Consider the following 24,359-nt stretch of genomic DNA (forward strand, 5'->3'; position numbering starts at 1 on the left):
GCAATTTCTCCGCACATTCCATTATCACCGAAGATTTGACCATGAAGAGAGTTGCGGCGAAATTCGTGCCGAAGCTGCTCACGGTGGAGCAAAAGCAGCTTCGTGTTGAAGTCTCACAGGATATGCTGGATTCCGCAAACAGCGACCCCGACTTCATCAACACCATAATCACTGGTGACGAGTCTTGGGTGTACATGTACGACCCGGAAACCAGATCCCAGTCGTCACAGTGGAAGCAATCCACGTCACCAAGACTTCAGAAGGCCCGCCAAGTGCGCAGCAATGTGAAAGTGATTCTGACTGCTTTCGTTGACACCCTCTGTGTGGCAGACCACGAGTACGCACTCCACAGGGTCAAACAATGACCAAAGAGTGCTACAGGGATGTCCTTTTTTGCCTACGTGATGCTGTGCGGCGCAAGAACCCGGAGTTGAGGTCAACAGGAAAGTGGCGCATCCATCACGGCAATGCTCCTGCACATGCCTCGCACTTGATTCAGACTTTTTTGGCGAAAAACCAGACTCCTGTAGTTGAACAGACTCCTTACTCTCCTGATATGGCCCCTGCGATTTCTGGCTGGTTCCCAAAATCAAAAGGCCATTGAAAGGAGCGCGATTTCAGACAAAGAAGAAAATTATGGCTGCAACGACAGCTGAGCTAAACTCCATTCCGAAAGAGGCCTTTTCGGAATACTTCCCAAAATGGCAGCACCGCTGGGAGAAGTGTGTGGAGTCCCAAGTAGACTACTTTGAAGGTGACTAGGTTTGGAACGCTCCAGTTATGCAACTTTTTTTTTTTTTGCCAAAGGTCGGATACTTTTCTAACAGACCTCGTATGCTCGGTAGCTGAAACACCGCCGTCAGCTTCTGGCATTGCTCTGTGATGATGCATCAACCTGCTGCTGCTGGCAAATAATCGGTTTGGCTTTTCTTGATGCCAGTGGTTAGTCCACACATGTCAGGTTCCGCTAGTGACAGAAAACAGCGCTCCATATATAAGATGCGTTTCACGCCGATCGGTCGGACTGCTGCATACGTTGCTCGCAATGCTTGGTAGCCGGACTATCCTTGTCGGCTTATGCGCTTGCTGAATGAATTAGATCTCATGGGCTGTTTGATGGCAACAGATGGTTTTCATTGGCGTCAGCTCTTAGTCCATCGGTGTTTGGTTCAGCAAGCGCCCTAGACAGCCGCATAAATTTCACGGTACATTTCACGCGGGCCGGGCGAATAGCCACTTTCTTAGGTGCTAATAATACTGATTAGCAACAGCGTGGTTAGTCGTAACACTGCGTGGTTCAGTCCCCCATTTGCGCCTTTTCGTAAAATGTAAGCGTGTTTCGTAACTAAGCGCCGGGAACCACTGATTAGAAAGTGCTGCGTAAACCTTTAGCACTGCTTCGGAGTTTGCCGGCTTGGCGTGTGGTTCGCCGGGTGGCGGCGGAACAGCGTTGTTTTCGTGGCGATGTGCGTGGCAACAGAGCCGCGTATGAATAGCGCAGAGTGCATATTTGTTGTGCCTGTTGACACGTGGGAGAGAGAGTTCTCAGGATCGAATTTTTTGTTCTCCCTATAAAAAGAGAAAGCGTGGCGCCTGTCCCCGTAACTGGGGCCAAGTTTTACCTGCCTGTCTTTGGCGGGAGGAGCCTAATCTGGCGAGCCGGAAGCGGTAAGCCGGAACTTTGGCGCGCCTCGGCTTTGGGACGATCTGTTTCGGCTGCCCCCACACTCGCGACACGTCACGCGTTACCGCCCCCTCCGCCTGCCGCCCTCTGACATCTAAAGAATTGTACGGGAACCCAACGTTCCCCCATTAAACGGCTGTGCATAGACAGCCTGCTCTGCACACACAGCGCATGTCCCTTGTTCGGATGCTGGCGCTGAGTGCCCGCGAGACGCGACGATTGTCTCGCCGACACGAAGTGCGCGTCGAACGTGCTGTGGCAGAGCAGGATCCGATACAGGGCTTCGTCGCGAACCTGCACCGCGGCATTCTCTCTGCCATTCCACGGCGGCCCCTGGCCTGCTCACTTTTTTGTGTCTGTGTAAAACTTATTCAGCCATGTGTTTTACTTTTGGCAGTCCGTGAACGCTTTTTTTTTTCTTGGCATACAATCTAGTGCCTTCCGTGAGAGGCCTGCGCACTGCTGCTGCGGCCATCTAGACAAACGGCAACTACAAAGCAGGAAACGCTGGCGGCCGTTCCCGCCACGTGGAAAAAAAAGAACGTGGGTGATGGCGGTTGATTGTTTTCCAAGCCCTCAAATTGCTCAATCCTGCCCCTAATAAACCCGGGCAGAGATCTTTTCCTGGTCGGGGTGCCCTAACTGATTGGCCACGGAGGGATGGTGAGGAGGCCCGCTGCAGCACCGTTGAACTGTAGGCTGTTTGAATGGAGATGCGAGAGAGAGAGAGAGAGAGAGAGAGAGAAAGGAATTTAATGAGGAAAAGGTGGAGAGGTCGGCCGAGGGCAACATGGCCCTGGCCTGCTACTCCACACAGGGGAAAGGGAAGGGGAGGAAAATGAAGGTGCTAATGAAGGTTGATGATGGCATGATACAATCAGTTTCACGGGTGATGTCGACACACACACACGCGCACACAAACGCTGGCTGGCACTCGCATCGCGGTGAGTAGACGCACATAAAACTGGTGTCTGCAACACAAACACTGACACATGTCATTAACCATGTAGGTAGTGCACAGGCGGTCACAGACGGGCATCCAGGCCTGTTTCACACAAAGAGTTGCGCACGGCCTTTGTCACACGCCACCAATCAGAAAGTCTCGCCCTGGCGCCCAGAAGAGTTTCCTCAGAGAGAGGGCGGCAGACCAGTTGTTCCACGGTCGCCAGAGACTATTGGACACCTTCTTTGAGAGTCCCCGAACTATAATGCTGAAAAAAGAACACTGATGGAGATGCGAAAATAGTTCCCTTCGTAACGGGCTCCCGTTGGATGCCGTCATGCTCGGAATTTTTCAGGCCTTTGTACTTTTCAGCCTTTTGGGTCATGAGTGGTATGGAGGGAAGTTGTAGAAGGAAATTTGTGGGCGGAAGTTGTCCGCACAAACTCTCAATCATAAGTTGTATGGAAAATGAAATAAATGTTAAAGTTGATGAAGCAGCAGTTAATGAGCAACACATACCTGATGAAATAAAAAAATAAAATAAAAAACAGAAATAACAAATTAAAGGAAAGCATATAATAAACGAAAGAACTAAAAACAGCAAAGTTGGTTTATGGGGTTTAACGTCCCAAAGCGACTCAGGCTATGAGTGACGCCGTAGTGAAGGGCTCCGGAAATTTCCACCACCTGGGGTTCTTTAACGTGCACTGACATCGCACAGTACATGGGCCTCTAGAATTTCGCCTCCATCGGAATTCGGCCGCCGCGGCCGGGATCGAACCCGCGTCTTTCAGGCCAGCAGCCGAGCGCCGTAACCACTGAGCCACCGCGGCGGGTCATTGAATAAGTGAGGTATCATACTATGCGTAAAGGTCGATGAGTCAGCATGTGGCGCGTTGGACGATGAGGGAGGCATCAGGGGGCCATAGACATCAGCAGACACAGCAGAGCTCCGTCAGAGTAATGGCCTGGGTAAGAAGGGGTGACAGGACCCGCATTGTCAAAACACCAGCAGCCGTTAGAGAGACAGGCATCACCGTGTGGCCGGCTCTCAACGGTTCCTCAGAAGGCCAGGGCCATTACCTCTGTGCATGCAAACCGAAAAGCTTCCGTCGACCTTAGACCGTCCCTTCAGGACGCCGCCAGCGACAGCAGAGTTTGCTGCGGGGCGCAGCAAGCAACCCCCCCCCCCCCCCCCCCCCGTCTCAAGGGGAGATTGCACGACAGTGACCTTTCCGGCTTACCTCGTTTTATGATTTCCGACTCCTCCAACTGTACAAATCTTTTTCTCAACGTCGAGCGCAATTCCTAGAAGAAGCCTTTGATTTGCGTAAAAACGCAATGCCACCTGACTCGTCATCATGAACTATGGTATGTACCACGTCTTCGCACCAACTACGGATTTCAAACATCAAATTATGCTTTATCTACCCTGCTTAACCGGTTTGGCCTACCCAATTATTCCGATCGTTTGCCATCACACAAACAAATAGAAGCTTTATTTCTGTGAGTGGCTATGGCAGTGGATGTAATGTCTGAAGGATAATGTATGACCGTGTATGTATTCCGCATGTTTCTATGACATTGTATGTACTCTTTTCATATATAACGGCCTTCTTTTATGGTATATATTCGTTTTTTGTTCTAATGATTGATTATGCAATTTTTTTATTCTAACGGCTCTTTGATATCTCTGCCCCCGATATAGCTCAGTGAAAGGAAGCAGTGTCAAACCACTGCACTGAGGCTTTTTTTCTTCCCAGCTATGCGATATACATGTCTGAAATAAGAAACCTTGAAACCTTGAAACCGAAACGTCCTTAGCGTGGGAAGCACAGAGGAGGTCATACCCGAAGATGTTCTAGCAAGGTGCCAGATTGACCCGCGCAGAAACGGACTCTGGGGTCCGTCTAGATTTTTTTTCTTTTTTTACCTTAGAAAGGGCTTTAGGAGCACTATCACAGTTGTAAGGCTGGACGCGCGATTCGGAGAACCTATCGGTTTCGTAGCAATCCCCTTGTGCATCGCATGTTGTAACTGATTTGAAGTCTTTTGGTTTTTTTTTTCGGATTTCGGGGAAGAGTTACTAATACTGTCAAAGTTGAACGGGCAACACGCAGCAAGGAACCAATCGTATTGAGGCTTGATGCTATAGGTGGTATGCAGCGCCGCGGCGGTGCTCCGCCGCCGGTTGCCATGATTGAGGTGAACGTAGCAGACGAACTTCTGCGCCGCGAGCAGGTTTTCTTCGCGTGTCGCATTAAGACGGCCGTTTGGAATCCGCGTGCATCGGAGATTCGGCCGGTAGTCGCTGGGCGCGATAGCCGCACGGAACTACGCCGTAAATGAACGCCACTTCGATTGGCCAGCTGCGCTTGTTAGCGCTGCTCGAACCTGTCGAGGAAACAGGCGCAGCGACCAAAGTTGGTCGCGGATGTGGTCGTCGGTGGGGTTGCCGATGAGATCGGCTTTCGGGTCGGCGGGTGAGGTCGTCGGCGTTCGTGTTGTCGCATCAAATCGTCGGATGGATGCTGTTCACTCTTTGCGGCAGCGGCGGCCCTACCACCGGAGGACGCCATCTTCATTTTTCCCGGCGGGAGGACGCGCCTATGAATTGGCCAGAGGATGATGTGTGACTGGGTGAAGCAACCTGTCTTGGAGACGGCGATCTAGCCTGACGTCGTCGCGGCATCGAGGGCAGCACGTGATCGGCCAGGTACTGTTCAATGTCCTGCGGTCTCTCACCATAGCGCGGTCGAGATGTGCCCGGTGGAAATCCTCTTAAACCAATCCTTCGGTATGGACAGTTTCGGAGGATATGACCTGGCGCCCCGCAGTGGTAGCATAGCGGCCGGTTGTTAGATGAATGCCACACGTCCGCTTTTCCTAGAACAGGGCGCGGGTCACGCAGCTCGACGGGGGGAAGGTACCCTTGCGTTGGTTCGGCAACAAGACGGAATGCATGGGGCACCAGCACAGGTATGCGTTGTGGTTCACTGTAGCTCATGCTGTACAGCTCCGCCTGTGGTGTTGGTGGTGGCTGCACCAGTCGCTGAATTTCGTCACGGACGGCGTCGGCTACACCTGCAACACTTGCAGGTAGAGCGTCTGAACGGAGGTTGCGCGCGGGCGACACTCCGCATCAAGCTCTCGAAGCGCCTCGTCCCCGGCGACTGGCACTGACGCACAGTAGATGGTGGCTGCAACACTGCCCTGACGACCATGCTGCGCACTGCGTTCCTGCAAGGAACGTTCCACACCTGTGGCTTCTTAGGTGAAGTCAGCGACGGTTCTTGGAGGGTCACGTATGAGGTCAGCGAAGAGCTGCTTCTTCACACCACGCATGAGGTGGCGTACCTTCATTGCGTCGAGCATGGCAGGGTCAGCCCGATTGAGGAGACGTGTCATGTCATCTATAACATGGCGATGCTTTCGTTCGACTGCTGTCACCTGGAGCGATGGGTGATTTCGGCCTTTTCTTTTTGTTGGTTTGTGCGTAAGGTGGCGGAATGCTTCCCAGTTGGTAAAGGAAGCCTCGTGGCTCTCGAACCACGTCTTTGCAGGGTCTTGGAACGCGAAATACACGTTTCGTAGCTTTAGCTCCTCGTCCCATTGGTTGAAAGTGGCCACACGGTCAAAGCTGTCCAACAAGTCCTCGACACCCTCGAACCTATCACCGTGGAAGTATGGCGGCGAGTGAGGTAAGGAGTGCAATCGGCGGGACAGTGCCGGAAGGCTGACATGTCTCTCCCTGTAGTGGACGTCATGGTACGCAACGGCGTCGTCAGGGGCTGAAACTCAGATTCCTGGCATCGCATCGCCGGTGGTGGCTACACTTGTAGATGGGTGTTGTTTCCAAGCGTTGGAAATAGGATCCAAAATTGTCTTCGGGGTGAGACGGTACACAGCGGCTCTACCAAGATGTCGCCGACAAACGTAGCGCGACTCCGATGCGACTTCTTTTGATTGGCCTCTTACGGTGCGCTACCAGTGTAGTGTCGCTGATCCCAGTTCCCTCTACTGCAGTCCCGCTCGACGTCCAGGTACCATAATCCGCCGACGGTCATCCGACCCATAGTTCGATTCAACACCGATACTTGTTGGGCTAGAACCATGTACAGAAGAGTGTTTCCCAGCCAGTATCCCGCTTGCTACCGGAGTGTAACACAACTGCCTTTGTTTCCTGTGCGCCGTTCCCCGACTGCACGGCTTCGCTCCCGTCACCCTCGCCAGGAAAGTGGCCAGCCCTGCCAGTGAGAGGAGGCTGTAAAAAGTGCGGAGCTACCTGATGTATGTTCATCAATTACATGTTGAAGAACGGAGTTCATATGCTTGTCGACGATTTCCTTACAGTGGCGTTGGTGGACACTGAGGCTGCCGTTGCGGTTATGAGCTCAGTTTTCCAGACCCTTTTGGGGTACAACGTTGTATTTGGGATAAAACTGCAGCCTTGTCCGGATTACGTGGGAATTTGTTGTTTTCGGTCGGAGTGTGTAGTGTCAAGGCTTCTTTGGGCGGCACGATACTTCCAGCGGAATTTGTGGCATTTCCCCGATCCACCGACAATGTAATCGTGGAGACTGACTTCCTGCATTCGTGCTTCACTGCCCTTGATTGTAGAACGGGAGCGCTTAGTGGTTCTATATTTCTTCCGTGTTGACTTTTGCAAGCCGCAACAATTTTCGATGATTTTCGATGCGTGTATGGAGATGCGGTCGTGCCGCCACGACCGTCATCGAATTCCCCAGTTTTTTATTTTAATTTATTCAATACTGCCAGCCACTTTTTGGTGGCCAAGGCAGGAGTGGGGATACAATTGCACCGTGCTTTGTCAACAGCAAACAACGAAAAAAAAGAAAAAAAAAGAAGGCCTGCAGGTAGGCAACAAAATTTCTGCCGAACAACTCAAATAATAGACAAGAAGTAACAAACACTTTACATTGAAATACAAAACAACACACGACGAGTGCAACACTCCAGAGTCAAACCAAATACCCTAATTTGACCGGCTGGAGGTGATTGCAGATAAAAATGTTTCGGCTGGCAATAAGGCGACCAGTTCGCGAGGTAATGCATTCCAATCAGCTATCGTTCTTAGAAAGAACGACAGCTTGTATGCAGTAATTCTGCATTTAGGAACTACAATTGTTTTATAGTGTTTGTGCCGAGTTTGTCGTGTTCTGTTATACTGCATATAAGTATGAAAGTCTATTCTCAAGCCCGTCATTTGACGCGACCTTGGTGTCTCGTTATTCACAGCACGCGAAGAGAAACGTGTTAGTACCTCATTGCTTGCTTGGTGTCCGTGATAGAACGACGTGCAGGACTGTGTACTATCAGTTCATTAACGAGACCGGTTGATTACCCGACGGGCTCGAAATTTGCCTCATATAGTCCGGGTATGCCAACCTAAGCGACTCCACAGGTTTTCCCACTGAATTTAATCCTAGTGCCAGTGGAAATAATCTAAGCGCTGATTGATATAATCTGCATGCCACGTAATTTAATCCGAGTGCAAAACATTTAATCTAAGCGCCGGCATATTTAATCCAAGCGCCAGCTCAAACAATGCAAGCGCCAACCAATTTAATCTCAGTGCCAACGCATGTAATACAAGCACCAGCTGTTTTAATCCAGGTGCGAACCAGTTTAATCCACACGCGAAAAACGAATGCAGTAGAAGGCTCCAAAGCACAGAACACGAATTCCAGGAATAAAGCTGAGATTATTTTTCAAACCATGCGATGCCTAAATGTAGTGTCCACATATTGCATAGCTTTCATCAATATTATATCCAACACTGCTGTGATATAAGTGTTTTAAAACGCCGTTTAAACCGCACAATATCAGCGTTAAGAAACTACACGAGGGCTCAGCGCTATGGCCTACTGGCTCTCTATTATGGCTATAGAACGGAGGAGGGCACAAATGCACGCACTGTTTATATGGTACATTGAATTCACTCTCTTCGATTAAAGATACGATTATTTTGTCAGACAGTCAAAGAAAGTGTTAATAAATCGTACCTTAGTTTCGTCCTGCGTAGTTTCGTGAGAAAAAAAGGTACAGAGCCAATGATGGAAAGTTCCAAAGCAGAAGTCAAGTTTCGCGCCTCCGTGTCCTTGCTGCCAGAATGTCGTCTGTTTGTGCACAATACGCTAGGACAACAGAGGAAGACACAGATATGTGCACTCATTATCAGAAATCAGAGCAGTTTCTTTTGCAAGAAGTAGGATTTATTTCTCAGGCACGTAAAAGACATTGTTAAAACACAGAAGACAAGAAACTTTCAAAGCATACGGCTTTGAGTGTGCCGCATTGTGGCTGTATTTGCACCATGGAGTATAGCCGGACGGTGGTGTTACGTACTCGTATACTACAACTCAGGTGATAGTGTTGCTTGTACCGTTGCACCGGTACAAGCGAGAGTACCGGTACAAGTGGTACAACACTGTAGTGTTGCACCGTTACAGAGCGAGAGTGGCTTGCGATGTTCTTCGCAGTGCAGCGTTTTCACTGTTACCTGTATGAGCGCTACCTGACGGCTTTCACCAGCGATCATGCCCTGTACTGGCTGGTCAGCCTGCGTGATCCGCCTGGTCGTTCGGTTACTATCTGCAAAATTACACTTAGATACTGTTAGATTTCATTAGCTCAAATGGAGAATCGAATGGTGAAAATTTCGAATAAATAAATCTTACAGATTTTCTTTGCATTCTCTCAAGCTTCTTAATATTTTTTTTAGGATGCCACAAAACGCATGCATATTCGTGCTTAGGCCGGATTAGTGAGTCATGGTGAGTAGTTTAGCCTAGCGGGTCCTTTCGAAAATTTATTCCGTAAAAAGCAGTTTACGAAGGGCAGACAAGCTTCTATTTTCCACACGTGAATTGCACTACATATTGATAGTTAATGTTATAACTATGTACTTAAAGCTGGAGACTTCATGCAATGTCGATTGTTCAAGCTGATACCTGTGTGAAGGGCTGTATACTGGAACGCCACGAATGGTGGCAGCGGTGGGACCTTGCTGAAGTTGTGGTGCGAGACATTTGCCCTCGTACCCGAGTAGAAAAGGGCCAACACGTCACTACCGCAACCACAGAATTCTCACGACGGAACGTTGGGAGCTAGTGCACTAATGTTGGGAGGTACGATTTCGGCGTTCACACTGAACGACACCGATCCCAAAATCGGGGACTTCCTGCTTCCTGCAAATTTTAGAACAGGTGGCCAACATGGGAAGGTGGCAGGAAAAACAAACGATTGGGATGGCGCGGTGCAAAACGATCACGGCAACTCAGGATTTCGCATGGAGGGACGAGGAGGTGGCCAGCACTGCCACATACAATCTTTCAAAGCGGTCGCATTAAAGCGTTTCGACAACGAACCGGCGAGCACAAAAGTTGAAAAATTTTTTATTGCGCGCCAGAACGTTTCTGAAGATGCACGCTCTTTCGTGAGCTGTTTGAAGAGGCTCGGGGCGGAAACCTTGAGGGACATTGACGGCGAGGACGCGTCGAAGAAAAGTGTAAGACTTGAGATACTAAATGAGCAGCTTCTCTCCCAATTTCTTAATGGCCTTCGTGACCCAGTCTGGCGGTTCGCTTTCTCGCGGGACCCGAAAACTTTTTCCGACGCTGTGGAAGTGGCAGCCAGGGAGGAGGAAATTGAGAAGACTTCGTGTACACGGCTGTCAGGCAGCTTGAAGACTTGGAGGAGAAGGGCGGATTCGGCATGCGTTCGGAACGCCTACAGAGACTCCTAGAGGAAAGCGTCCAGAACATTTTCGCTGAAAAATTGTTTTTGTATCTAGAACACGCAGTTTTATGACGCTTCATCTTATAACCTAAAGGGCAGCGTGCGTGACTTGCTCGGTTTGCAACCTATAGCGCCAGATATGACGGGTGCTCACATAACTTGCTCACACAGGTCTTCGTCCAGCTTGCGTACTACTAAGTTCCATCGATCACTACAGCGGTATTTACCTTGTAAAAACCGAATACCTTAGAGAAAAGCGAATTTTGGAATCAGATATTAACGGGCAGAGCCACCAACCACCCCAACCACAGCGCCAGGAATGGCTCCTATTTGAAACAGAACCACTTTTTCGTGACAACTTGGATCTTTTGGAGACCATGACGGGGGACTACAACAAATGGTTGCGCACCTCTGCTCTGTATGCAGCATATTATATAGGCCTTTCCAACCTGTTCACCCCGATATTGTTGTCTGGACAGTACGTTGCGCTCATTGGGCGTCAAATTTCTGCCGCATACGTTGTTGACTGGCAGCGGCAGGTGCAAAAAGTCCACTTTTGTCATCGTCGTCGTCGTCGCAGGAAGATGCTGAGCAGCGTGGCGCTGTGCGGTCGCGGCCTGGCCTGGCTGCTGGCGCTGCTGGTGCTGGGCTCGCTGCTGGTGTGCCAGGCGCGCGGCGAGCCGCAGGCAGGCGGCGACTGGAACGCCCTGTCCGGCATGTGGGGCAAGCGCGCCGACTGGAACCGCCTCTCCGGCATGTGGGGCAAGCGGGGGCCCTACGGACCTTACCAGGTAAGTCAGAAGCCCCGTATGCGCCATTCCCGCCCGCTTATCGCCACTCGGCGACATGCGCTCTCGGTTTGGAAGATGAAACTTTATCTTACACAAGGGGAGTCCCGCCGGTTGCACGAAATGGACGCATTCAGTTTTATGCGACGCATATTAACGTAGGTTTCGGGCCTTCGCGCGACGCCCGGCGGTGGCCACCATTGACCTTCAAGTGACCTTCAAGTAGGTCACGTGACATTACGTCACGTGATGACGTCACACCGGCTGCAAATGGGGCCTCATATCGCGCCGTCGGTCGCCTCCCGGCGGTGGCCACCATTGACCTTGAAGTGAGATCACATGATGTGACGTCACGTGATGACGTCACACCGGCTGCAGATGGGGCGTCATATCGCGCCGTCGGACGTCGCCCGGCGGAGGCCTCCACGCTTCGGTTCGCGCCGTCACGCGCGACGCGGCGGCGGCGCCACCATCGCTGCATCACGTGATATGTGACGTCACGCCAGGGATGAAGCGGCGCGCGCCCGCCGTCGCGTCAGTCTCTGTGCCCGCAACCGCGCCAGCGTCTTTGCGCCGGGCGTGTATGTGGTCAAGATGCCTCCAAACGCTAAGGACATGCTTCGCATCCATTGGGCTTAACCTTGATAAGCCTCCAATTTTTTGGATCTTTCCTTGTTTTTCGGGGGCAACCATGTGTGCTGGTCGTTTTCACCAAGGTCAAAGAAACCCTTGTTTAATTTCTCTTCCGGTCATTCGAAGTTGATTAAGAATGGCATTGCGTTGAATACTTTGAATTCGGCTTTCACAAAGTCCTGTTTCCATCGGATGGACAAAGCGTTCGCCGATCAGGTGGCCAGGCTAAAAAACGCGGGGTTTCCGGCCTCTGTGCTGGCTTCGGTGTCGCAACGGATTCTTATGGTACAGAAGCAAACTGTAATGGGGACTAGGTCACATAAATAGAACGCACGGGGAAGGAAAAAGCTCGCCTCCATCCCTTACATCCATGAAGTGTCTCACAGCCTTGAGAAGGTGGCTCGCTGTTATGAGGTGCGCATGGCATTTCCGGTTAAGAATAAGGTAGGGCCGATATGTGCCGCTATTGAGAGGTGTGACGCACCGCGGGGGAGAAGAAAGGCTTGTGGTGTGAAGCACTCCAATCCGTTTGTGGACTGTGCTTGCGGAGTAGTCTATACCATTCCCCTGACATGCGGTTCGACATTACACGCGGCAGACGGGGCGCTGTCTGAATGTGCACCTCCATGAGCATGCCAGGTCACGTGACGGAGGTTCGGGGACGCACCGGACCAAGCATGTCAAAAGCCACAAGTGTGTTCCATTGTTCAAAGAAACGCGCGTTCTCTGGAAGCATAAAGATAAGACATCCCAGGAGATTATGGAGGCCTTCCTTATAAGAAAGTGGCCTGATGAATGCGTCAGTTCGCCATCATTGCTGCTAGATGACGCTGAGGTTGATTATCTTGAAAGAGCATTAAACTAAAATAACAGGTAGATTCGGGGTGCTGTAACACGTATAATTGCCTGGCGCTTTTGTAACCTTGTTCTGGATTGCGCATGTAACCGCTGATTTTTTCTATATATTTTGTGCTTTTAATAAATTTTGTAAGTGTTAGTGAGCACTTGTGTTGTCGTCACTCCGTCTACGTCCTTGTCCTCGTGGTGCCACAGCAGAGAAAGCATGAATTCGTACCAACTCGCGCAATTCTCCACTCTTTTAAACTTTTCTGCGCTTGCGCGATTTCTAAAATCCGACTAAAAGAGGGGTTAGCGAAACCATATGGGTCGTAGGCTCGTTTGGTGACTGGCGCTGCTTAAATGCAGTAAATGATGAAGTAGTGTTCAAATATCTTCATCCTCATCACCGGCCCAACTACGTCACTGCAGAACAGAAGCTTCTCCCGCGAACCTTCAATTACGCCTATCCCGCGCCAGCTCTGGCCAATTTATCCCCTCACTGCCACCCCTCTTCTGCCGCGTTCTTTCGGAATCCCCTGTGGTCTCCTTAGCGACCATCGATTATGCATTCTCCACGTTAAATTCCCTACCCGTGCCCGTTTCTTCGTATCAACTTCGAATTCGATATCTTCAACTCGCGTGAGTTCCATAATTCACTTTCTCACTTCCTGTCTCTCGGCGTTACTCCGATCATTTACTTTTCATAGTTTGCTGCGCTGCTCTGAATCCAATTTTCAGCCTTTTCATAGCCTCCATGATTATGTCTTATTGGTGAGTACCGAAAAGATACAACTGCTAGATACTGTATTCTCGAAGGATACGGGTAAGCTCGTATTCATGACCTCAGCTTACCTGTAAAATGCACCGCGCCCCTATTTTTTGTCCTTGATGTTTCCTAGCGAGAGCAGCACTGATTCCGAGAATTCTGCATGCTCCTGAGTAAGGCTGATCAAATTCTTTAAACATAAGCCTCTCCAAACACAGAAGTCACTTAAGAATCATAGCATCCTATTTAATGGGGTTGAGGCGTGCGCGAATGTTTTGAAATGTCTGCTGTTTCTCAAAGCATTGCAAAAAGTTCGTCTCTAGTTCCTGCGTAATAATGAGTCAATCCATAAATATCGAATCCTGAGGAGTCATGCAGTCTTGGGGTAGCGCTTCTCAATAAATCTTAAATGATGCTTAAACGTAGGGTTAACCAAGGGCTGCTTGTATCGGCGAACGTAATACGAGTCGTCCTCTAGACCTCTTGGCAAAGGAAACTTTTCATCAGTCTTTGGTGGCGTCCGCTACCAAACGAAATACAACGCATTCCTGTCGCTGTCACGTAGCCCTATCTGAAGAAGTCGTACTCTAAGTCCGCCGTCATATTTATTAGCTCATTGATGCGGCTACAAGCCACGCCACAAGGGCATTGTAGCAACGAGAGGGGGGTTGATACCAAAGCCACAAAATGAGCAAATACCAAAATGCATTATAGACGAAAGCTCAGTTGTAAAAAAATCGTAACAAAAAATGAACAAAAGAAACAAAAGTACCAATGTTGAAACATCGGCAGGACAACAACAAGCGCCAGGGTGTTTCAAAGGTTCGCATAACCCTAAAAACAAAGCTGCATTGTCGCATCAAGCAGCCATTCTGGAACTGTACACTTCAATTTGTGCATTTCAACAAAGGCATGCATACTTTCACGAAAGTAGAGCCTTGCAGGGCGAGCATCGGGGTCTAAATGATACCCAGCCATCCGGGACCGCCAGAGGCTGTGCAGACCGATTAACATGACGGTATCCAAAGGTAGGCCGTTTTCGTTATCTGTTGATAGGAACCTGATGCTATGTGTATCTAACGGTAAGTCTTTTTAAGTGTTCTTTGCAGCACGTCCCAAAAATAAACCCCCGCCCAACAGTGTAGAAAAACATGATCTATTGTCTCAGGCTGTTTGCATATTAAACAAAGTGACCCCCATGGCAGAAAAAAAACCCTTTCTTCAAGAAATGTTTTTACCGATAACGTTCCAGTATGCAGCTTAAAGAAAAACGTTTTTACTCCTGGGGAAACTGGCATCCTTTTGACCCGCTTCAATACATCTTTACCCGGATAGCCGCTGTACACAGGAACGGAGAAAAAGTCATCGCACACATCCTTATACAATTTTTTCTTATTGACTGAACACAAATATTCAATCGAAAACGAGTTGTCAAAATTCTGACGCTGTTTACGACCTCTCTTAAAAAACCAAAGAGGCGCCCTGGCATACTTTCTGTGGCAATAACAAAATTTGGCAGCGCCCGCACGAGCCTTACTTGGCGTTTTAGTTTTAAAAGCATAATCACATCGCTTAGAGATGATGTGGGGAGTCGAAATGTGCACATCTTTATCTATTTCGGTGTAACCAAACTATATATGAAAAAACAGTTCCAGTTTTGCGGTTAATCGACGGAGTGCTAATATTTTCCACCCAAGATTTTCTTGAATCACTGCAGCACTGCTGCGAAAATCATAACAGCCAGCAAGAAACCTGACAGGACCGTTTTGAATGTATTCCAACTTTTCTACAAGATGCGAGGTATGAGGGTGCCCCGCTTTACTAGCTTATTCAAGTATTGGGCGTACATTTGTAACACAAAGTTTTGAAGCGAAAGCTTCACTACGCTAATTGAAGCCAGTTTCGCGGTGGCCGCAGTTTGACCTTCAAATGACCTTCATAACCAAAACTCATGCGACGCGTTGCCAGCAGATAAAGCAATGCAAAGGAAATGTGCATAGCTGTTCCCCTGGGGCAGTGGGCACCTTAGTCGCACTTTAAGCTGAGAGACCGACGAAGAGCGGAAGCTTCGAAAGCAAAGGAAAGGCGTAGAACTGGCCCCCTGAAACAGTGGACACCTTAGTCACGCTGTAAGCTACCAAAGCGATGAAGAGAGGGAGCTTCGCTGCGAACCCAATGAAAAGCGGGAGCTTCGAAAGCAAAGGAAAGGCACATAAGTTTCGTTCATACTTGTACGGCAGCCATTTCATTGTTATTAAGGAAAGCAACGCTCAGTTGGCTGCAGTCATCTCAATACCTCAATTCCATGGTCCCGCACTGGTTCCTCCATCAAAAACTTCCTTTGGGGCTAGTTGGTGCATATTGAACCTAACAAAAATAGCAGCGCTAAAGCATTCAAACCACAGAAGAAGAACAGGACGCAAGCGCTTAGTGCCTCTAGCTCCAAGAATATGATTTTACCTTTCTTCATCGGCGCCGCTCAGACCGTCAAAATGCTCATCTTCTGTCCTGTCACCCTTGGCCATAACAGCTACGACGAACTTCCAGATTTCACAAGCCCAAGTCCTGAACTCGCTTCCATTATCCAGTGAATTATCCCCAGGAGTTAATTCCTCCTGCAGTTTTGAAGCAAAATATGCACTCCATTACTGGTTTCGTTTTCTGTTGCCAGAATTATCGTTCTCTTAGTGCAAAAATTGGAGGGGACATTAAGGGTATGACGCGATGGCGTTAATACCCATACATGCGGAATTGGTCCTTCTCAACTTTACGGTCGTGTGTCCCCGCCGGTAGTCCTCGTGCCACTCTTTGCGCAATGGTGCAGTGGTTAAGGGCCGTTCTATGATCGCTTTTTTTGCGCCTACCGCCCGCACAGTCCAGAGAGGCGTCCGGCCGGTCCGGCGAACGCAGGGAAGCTCGGTGAACTTCAACTGTTGTGCGCATGTGCTGGTCTGGCCGGCGACCGCTGCAGCTACTGACAACTTTTTACGTGACGTCTGGGGCCCCTCCTCCTCGCGTCTGCCGGGGCAAGATGGCCGTCCGTTTATTGAAGTGCGGAGCGAGGCCTAGGCGATGGCAGCTATGCCGCGAAGCATAGTATATTGGCCACATGTTGATATTACTAGTGTTCATAACGAATGCGAACTTCGCCGCGTGCAGCAGCGGCGAGCGACAGCTCCACTGTTGAATTCTGTAATCATCGACGTTGATGGAGTTTACAGAGCGCCTCTTCAAACCGACGCAAGACCTATGCAGTGGCCGCGTCACGAAGTGTTTGTTTGGAGCTGTTTGTGGTTGCTGCAAACGTTTCCAATTCCTGCAAGGATCATCACGGAGTACGGCGAGTTATTTTTCTGTGCGTGCGTAAGTTACACAGCATAGCGAGTAGTGTCCGCGTAGTGAAAGTGATTGTGGTCGGTGCGAGTGCTTTCCCGTCTAGTCAGCGATATTTTCACCTGCGCAAGACTCACGACGCACGCCGTGTTTTCCGAACCCAGCACATATCGCCATATTTCTGCCATTGGCGTGTGCTGCAATCATAAATTACATTATGTACTCTTGCCCTGCTAAATTGTTTTGCCGCTATATGTTGTTTCATCCGAACCGGCACGCCTTTAGAAAGCATGTAGTAGCCAACATGCTCTCGTTCTCTATGACATGCACTTGCACCTTGACTGCAACTTCCCCCTCGATAATTTATTTCTGGGTTTTGAAAAAGCATATGATAAGCTCCTTCGTCTCTGTAAGGCTGATTTCCTCATGCTTTAACTTCAATCTAATCACTCTGAACTGGATCCATTTGTTGCCATCTAGTCGTCGGTAATTTGCCCGTGCTAATTCTTAGTCATGCTGCTTTTTTCCTGCAATCTCGGGTGTGCCCCTGATTCTTACCCTCCTCCCTCAGCTTTTTATCAAATTTATTACAGCCTTCCCTTCAATGTTTCGTCTAACAAGCCTTGATTGGCAGCACTGTTGTCTGTCGTCTGTCATTTAATACCAGTGTTTCAATTCTGCAGAACATGATGCCCTAGAACAGCCTACTTTTTTTATTTATTATTTTATTACTATACCCTCAAGGGCCGCAGGGCGTTATAGAGGGGATGGGTGAAAAAAGAAAAAAATACATAGTAAAAAGTACAGGCAAAAAGGCAAAAATCATGATGCAGACGCTTGTTCGATGATATGATTGGTGATAAGTGGCTTGAAAGATGACGCATCTTCAATGCTGGCGATATGGGGTGGAAGGTGTTTCCACTCAGTGCTAGTCTTCGGTAAGAAAGAATTAAAAAACACATTCGTTTCACAAGTAGGGATGGAAACTTTATGCGGATGATCAACACGTGATGACACATATGATGATATAGAAGAAAAAACTTCCTGTTCTTGTGTCCCGTTATGAAAGAAAATGCTGTGGAAAAGACTGAGGCGTGAAATATTTCTGCGAACTGCGAGATTAGTCAGACCAAGTTTAGTTTTCATTAAAGAAATACTAGCCGTGCGAGAATAATAGGAAAGGATGAAGCGAGCTGACCGATTCTGAACAGATTCTATAGCATCGATTGAAGTGAGTTGTGCGGCATCCCATATTGATGATGCGTATTCTAACTTTGGCCGTATTAGTGTCTGATATAAAATTAACTTCAAATGGGATGGAGCCTGCAAGACGTTTCTGCATATGTAACCAAGGGCACGGTTTGCATTGTTAATAACATATTCTATGTGCATGTGCCAGGATAGGTTGTTACTAATGTGAACACCCAGATATTTATAAGATGAAACGTACTCTAATGAAACTTCATTAATCTTGTAATCGAATGTTTTAGACGGGTTAGATTGGCGTGAGATGGACATAGTTTTGCACTTTGATGGACTGAGAACCATAGACCACCTCTGACACCAACTTAAGACTTAATCAAGATCGGACTGAAGGAGGTAACTGTCGTTAATGTTATGTATTGCACGAAAAAGAACGCAGTCATCAGCAAAAAGCTTAAGGGAAGAGTTAATGCCAGTCGGAAGGCCATTAATATATATCAAAAAAGTAAAGGACCCAGAACAGAACCTTACTAAGACTGCACTAACATTTTTTATCGTCAGCATGACTAAATTCTGCCTACTTATAGGGCTTGCCAAAAAAGGAAGATTCTCGGCATACTTGTTTCATTATTCGGCTATTAATAGGGTCCACAGTGTAACGTGGTCTTGCCCATAAATCCTCGGACAACCCCCCCTCCCCTCATCCTCCCTCCAGCCTAGAGCGTTTACGCATGCCCTTAGCATTAGTGCCTTCAAAGTCGCTTTCAAAACTCCTGTGCAGCTCCAGGTTGGGTATGCTAGGGTCGCATGCCACAAATCTAGCTTCATTAAAATCCTGAGATGAGTTCAGACATGAGCAGCTTGTTTTATTCTTTCAGACTACTTTTGAAGGCCCAGTATCAGAGCAATAAAATTGCATATTTAAATCCCTTTATCTCCTGCAGAAACTGCAGGTTTTATGCTCTACCAACACACCACCAACTAACCTCCTCCGTCATGTGGTTCCTTCTGCGCTAGCTGTGCTTACACTCTCGTGCCTCATTTAGCTCATGCCACTGCATTTCAAGATTCGTTTTGTCACGAAAAGCTGTACTGGTCTTGCAACCCAGGATGCCGTGCAACTTACTGTCCGTCGATATGATCACTGAAGAAACCATGCTATAAATCACGGACTCACCGAGCTTTTTACCTGGCACACCATTTCAAAGCTCGCCACTCAAGTATTGTGGTTTAGGACCATTGAGGTGTGTTGAATATTAAAATAAATAGATCTGATAGAGTGCTCAATTACTCCGTCACCTCGCAAACCAATACCATGCTCTCTTATGCGTAACTGATTCATCGAGAACTTTCTTCGTGATATATCTCAACCAATATCGGGGCATACTTACACAAGGGTAGCATTTGGGTTAATTGCACACTGCCCAAGCTAGCTTAGCTGCCTACATTCGCACACTGCGAAGCTAAACATGCATTGGTGCGCCCATCTGTGTTAACAAGTCTACCACTTGTGCTTGTCTGTTCTGTTCAGCTAAGCAACACACAGACTTCATAATGTGACTCAGTAGGAATTCTACATGTGTACCCTTACCCATGTAAATTTTATACATTCGCGTATACTGAGGATAGTAATAACTGGGCAGTTTGTTCATCTCAAACTTAAAAGCTATCATCATTAGGTTGCTGCAAAGAGATGGCAACAAAAGACAAAATCCATCACTCCTTTTTTGCTTTCCTTAGGCCTAACTTCAAACTGGTCTTTTCCATGTTTCTGATGCCTGTCGGTGCCTCAGTTAACTTCTTTTCTTTCTTTCAAACCAGACTGGCACTGAAATAGGTAAAATTTCGCTGAAGATGATGATAGCAACTAATAACACGCTCTAAAATTCAATACATATTAAGGGGTACGAACATCAGTTAACCGTCAGCAATGCTCACTTTCGCTTGCTAGCTTGGGAACTGGTCACCATTACATTCAGTCACTCGATATTTTACTGATGAGTGAAAATAACTCTTAAACGTTGCTTCAAGGTTGTATCAGAGTACATATGCATATGTGCCTGTTATACATACTTAAATGGCTTATTTTTAATTTCATTTTATTGTGCGACATTAGAGCTCTCATATTGTAAATCCACCTTTAAAAATTCTGCTTGAAAGGGTAGTGTTTGCTCGAGATAACCAGATAATACGGTCATCGTGTCCTGTTTTCCTGACCATGCGAACACTTTTTTTTTTAGTGCGGCTCCTGGCCTAGCCTAGGCCAGGAGCCGTTGCCATGTAAACCCTTCCAACTGATTCTTGCATTTCCTCTACCTGTAGTCTAGTTTACTAGCTCCCGCATCTCATTATGTTTATTCTTATTAGAATAATATGTCTAAGCTTTTATGCAATGCAAAGGCACCCACTTTATTTTCCATTCACGCCGACATTTGAGAATGCCTTGGAGTTGCACAGAGTATATGCCATCTTTTTTTCTACATGGCAAGAATGACATGGGCTTTAGCAGAATTTCCCATACTTGTTTTCAACGCTGCATCCTAGCTTGTGCAACTGCAATTAAGCTGAGGAAATTATGGTAAAGGACAACCTGTTGGCCCGCTGTCACTGTGGAATACAAAGCCGTGCATTTTGGCTGAGTGAAGCACACCTAAGCCCCTTTGCAAGCACGCAGTCTATTTCTATTTTGGCTTTATTAATGGCCTGAAAAACACGACAAAAATCAATCGCTATTGTTGTATTGTCACTGTTCTGTGAAATGCAAAACCGCAACTTTGTTTTGTTTTTTTTCAAATGGTTGGAAACGCCACAATTTCTCATGTGCATTTGCATTTGTGTTCGACAGCAGTGTGCTAAATTGTGAATGTGTAATACATACGCAATACAGACACTCGCACGCACCTTATTTAATAGATAAGCATGTAGCCGCCGCGGTGGCTCAGTGGTTATGGTGTTCGGCTACTGACCCGAAAGACGGGGGTTCGATCCCGGCTGCGGCGGTTGAATTTCTTTGCGGGAGAAATTCTAGAGGCCCGTGTACTGTGCGATGTCAGTGCACGTTAAAGAACCCCAGGTGGTCGAAACTTCCGGAGCCCTCCACTACAGCGTCTCTCATAGCCTCAGTCGCTTTGGGACGTTAAACCGCAATACACCAAACCAATAAGCCAATCCTCCTTATAACGTCATAATCAGAAAGGTTTATTCACTGTATTCTGCACGAGGTGATGGGCGAGTTGATTGTACATGATATGATTGAAACAGCGCAAGGCCTGCGCACAGTATTCCATTCCTCTCACTTGTAATAGGTGTTATATTGGCCAGACTGGACAGTGCTTAAATGATAGGCTCAGGCAGCACCGCAACAATGTAGATAACAAAGAGTCTCGTAACCTTAGCATGCATTGCCGTGAATGTGATTGCACCCCACAGTTTAATTTTTGCCGAGTTGTTGCTAGGAACAAAGACCAGCTTTGCCGGGAAATTATCGAGGCTTCAAATATCAAGAAGTATGGTGATACATGTGTAAGTGCTGCATCAGTGTCTTTAAGTGCTGCATCAGTGTCTTCTTAGTTTGTGTTTGCTTGCAGGGATCCTGGTGCGTGAACTGCTCTATGCGTTGTTTTCTATTTTGGTGCCTGAATGTATTTATACGCGCAGCGTGCCAAATAAATGTCAGTTGCTAGTTCAGCGCTGTGTTGTCCATTTCCTCCTTTCCACCGCTTTTTTGGCCTTCGGCCTTGCGCTGTTTCAATCATAACTGTATTCTGGTTCGAACACTCAGCCATTGATATGGCTCACAATATAGCAAGGTGTTTCCACATGATCCTCATACGCCCACACACAACCTACGATATTTACACTATAACGTGTAATTAACGTTACTTTCAAAGGAGCGTTACTTTCAAAGGAAGCAGCCTTCTCTTATTTTGGGGCAGAAATCGTAGACCGTTGTGAGCGAATAGTTTGCGACCGTCAGGGCCGGCCGCATCGAGATCCGTGCCATCACAGCCGGCCACGATTTTACCTTCGACAAAAATACCGCAGCAAAATACGTTGACGCAAAGGAATTCTCTAGTACACTGCCATTAATAGAGGTAATTTTCGCCGCAAGATACCTCCGTGTTTTTCTGCAAACCCATGTCTGTACCGCCGCACGCGATTAAATGGGAGGCACTGCCGGGAGCACCAGTCAGAACGCTGGAATCGTCCGGCTCGCCCGCAGGCAGCGAAGTGATCGTGCAACACCTTTCCGCCCCTAGTCCGCACACAGGCTGAAAACGTGCGTGTTTGCGGAATCCGCACAACAAAGTGATTGCCCTCACTGCTAAATTTACTAAACCGAGTGGAGTTTGATCCTACCTGTAACAAAATGATATCGTCAAACGCTTTTGCCGACTTGTTTTTTTTTTTTGCAGGACTAAAATAAGAATTCCATTTTGTTCGCGACAGCTTCTGTTTATACTGTTAATTATTTGCACCGGCATCTTTGTTTGTGTTTCTTTTGTGTTTGCCACTTTCGGCGTGTATTGTTTCATACTCTTTGATACTTGCTATTTTGTAACTGATGTATGACTGGCCGTCATCTTGCTGTTTGCTAAGGGGTCGGGACCTCGTCAAGCTCTCCGAGTCTTTAGTCCCGTACTCCTTCTCAAAGGAAATAAAGGTGATTGATTGATTGATTGATTGATTGATTGATTGATTGATTGATTGATTGATTGATTGATTGATTGATTGATTGATTGATTGATTGATTGATTGATTGATTGATTGATTGATTGATTGATTGATTGATTGATTGATTGATTGATTGATTGATTGATTGATTGATTGATTGATTGATTGATTGATTGATTGATTGATTGATTGATTGATTGATTGATTGATTGATTGATTGATTGATTGATTGATTGATTGATTGTACGGCGGCCTTAAAGAATGCAACACTGGCCTGCGATGGCAGGCACTGCCACCGATGGGACTTGAGCGGCACAAGTTGCTCTTCCCCAGCAACCTCTCGCGACCAACCATTAACTGCCACCTGCCAGTGTGGTTAGTATTCTCACAATCCGGTGGGTAGGCTGCGATGATCCCCACAAGGTCACGTGACCTGGCTTGCCCACCCAGTTTGCTTTGCCGGCGGGCGGCTACCTCAGAAACCCTGTGCACCCTATTCATCCCGCACAACGCCGACGACGCCGACGGTGGATTCTCTGCGTGACGGGGCCTGTGACGCTGTCGCGTTAAAAAATATAAAAAACCAGAAGCAGAGCACCTCAACAAGCTCAACATCATTTCAATAACTGATATTTTCACAAGCGCCTCCAAACTGACAACAAACCTTTTTTTATTCTCGAGCTCTGCGTCAGAAAGTTACAGATTTTATCCGGCTAAAGTTTGTTTTTGGACAGGCTTCGTAATACAGAGTTCTTCATTGGTTCTCGCTCGGATTGTTTATGAAAACTATGTAACACACCACTGTTTTGAGGTTAGGTCGTCTAGGTAGGCCAGCATAAGCACAACTATATTTGTGAAAAATAAATGGCTTACTATAAACATTATGAAAGTAACGGGTTGTAAACGATCTGTATCGAATGTAAGGAAACACTATACTATTCCCTGCTGCAGTGGTCATCTTCATTAGGAAGTGTGAAAAAGGGCGCTGCCAAAGAGGTCCCACTTCCGGATCAGTTCCCCTCCACCGCCGTAATCGCGCTTCAAAAAATGCGCTTGCGGGATGATTGGGGCCGCGTTCGCAGGCAGGTGCTACCAATTCCACAGAACTTTCTTTTTTCCCCGCATCTCCTGCATCAAGAAGCTCCGATACAAAATCATGCACACGAGGTCGAGCGAGCAGAGCAGCCTCGTTGAGGAGCAGCTTTTTTCATGTCAGCGGCTTTATTGGATCCCTTCATCGGGAGATGGTGCTGCAGAGTGGGCACTTAAGCGCCGACGGCCTGCACCCCATAGGTGCGTAAGTGCCCCATCGATACCGCTAAGCGCTCATCATGAAGGGAAATAAGGGCCCCACGGTGGTACGCACGCAGGTACGGGTGTTTCGGTTATATGCCCTGGTAAGGGCTTGCGCTCGGTTTTCTACAAAAGCACTTTGTTGTCCTCATTGAAAACAGCTGCCCGTGCGCACAGTGTCCGTATTGTTCTCGCTTCTCGCTGTTCTCACACCAAAACTACGCCGATTTCCGATGTCACGAAATTCGCCGACTAGCCGAGAGTGGTTACATGAACGTGTGGCGTAGCCGCAACCGGCCGCCACTCTGACTGGTCGAGAAACGTCACGTGACTGTGACGTCATCAAAACTTGCCAGCCATGGCAGGTGGTAACCTGGGCACAAGATTGAGAGCAACATGCCCACCATGGCAGGTCGCAATTTAATTGCTGATCAGGCGAGA

At 47.9% G+C, this 24,359-nt stretch overlaps 1 protein-coding gene across 1 annotated transcript in view; it reads left to right on the forward strand.

Moving 5' to 3' along the window:
• The window catches only part of Mip (Myoinhibiting peptide precursor), a 276,463-nt gene that overhangs the window by 218,067 nt on the left and 34,037 nt on the right, over positions 1–24,359 (forward strand). The window contains exon 3 of the mRNA XM_089567389.1: positions 10,969–11,179. Coding sequence (XP_089423515.1) covers positions 10,973–11,179 — 207 coding nt within the window. The 5' untranslated portion in view covers positions 10,969–10,972. The remainder of the gene's footprint in view (positions 1–10,968; positions 11,180–24,359) is intronic.

The sequence above is a fragment of the Amblyomma mixtum genome, chromosome 1 (genome assembly GCF_055824585.1).
Source record: "Amblyomma mixtum isolate Tamu chromosome 1, ASM5582458v1, whole genome shotgun sequence".
Classification (NCBI taxonomy): Eukaryota; Metazoa; Arthropoda; class Arachnida; order Ixodida; family Ixodidae; genus Amblyomma; species Amblyomma mixtum.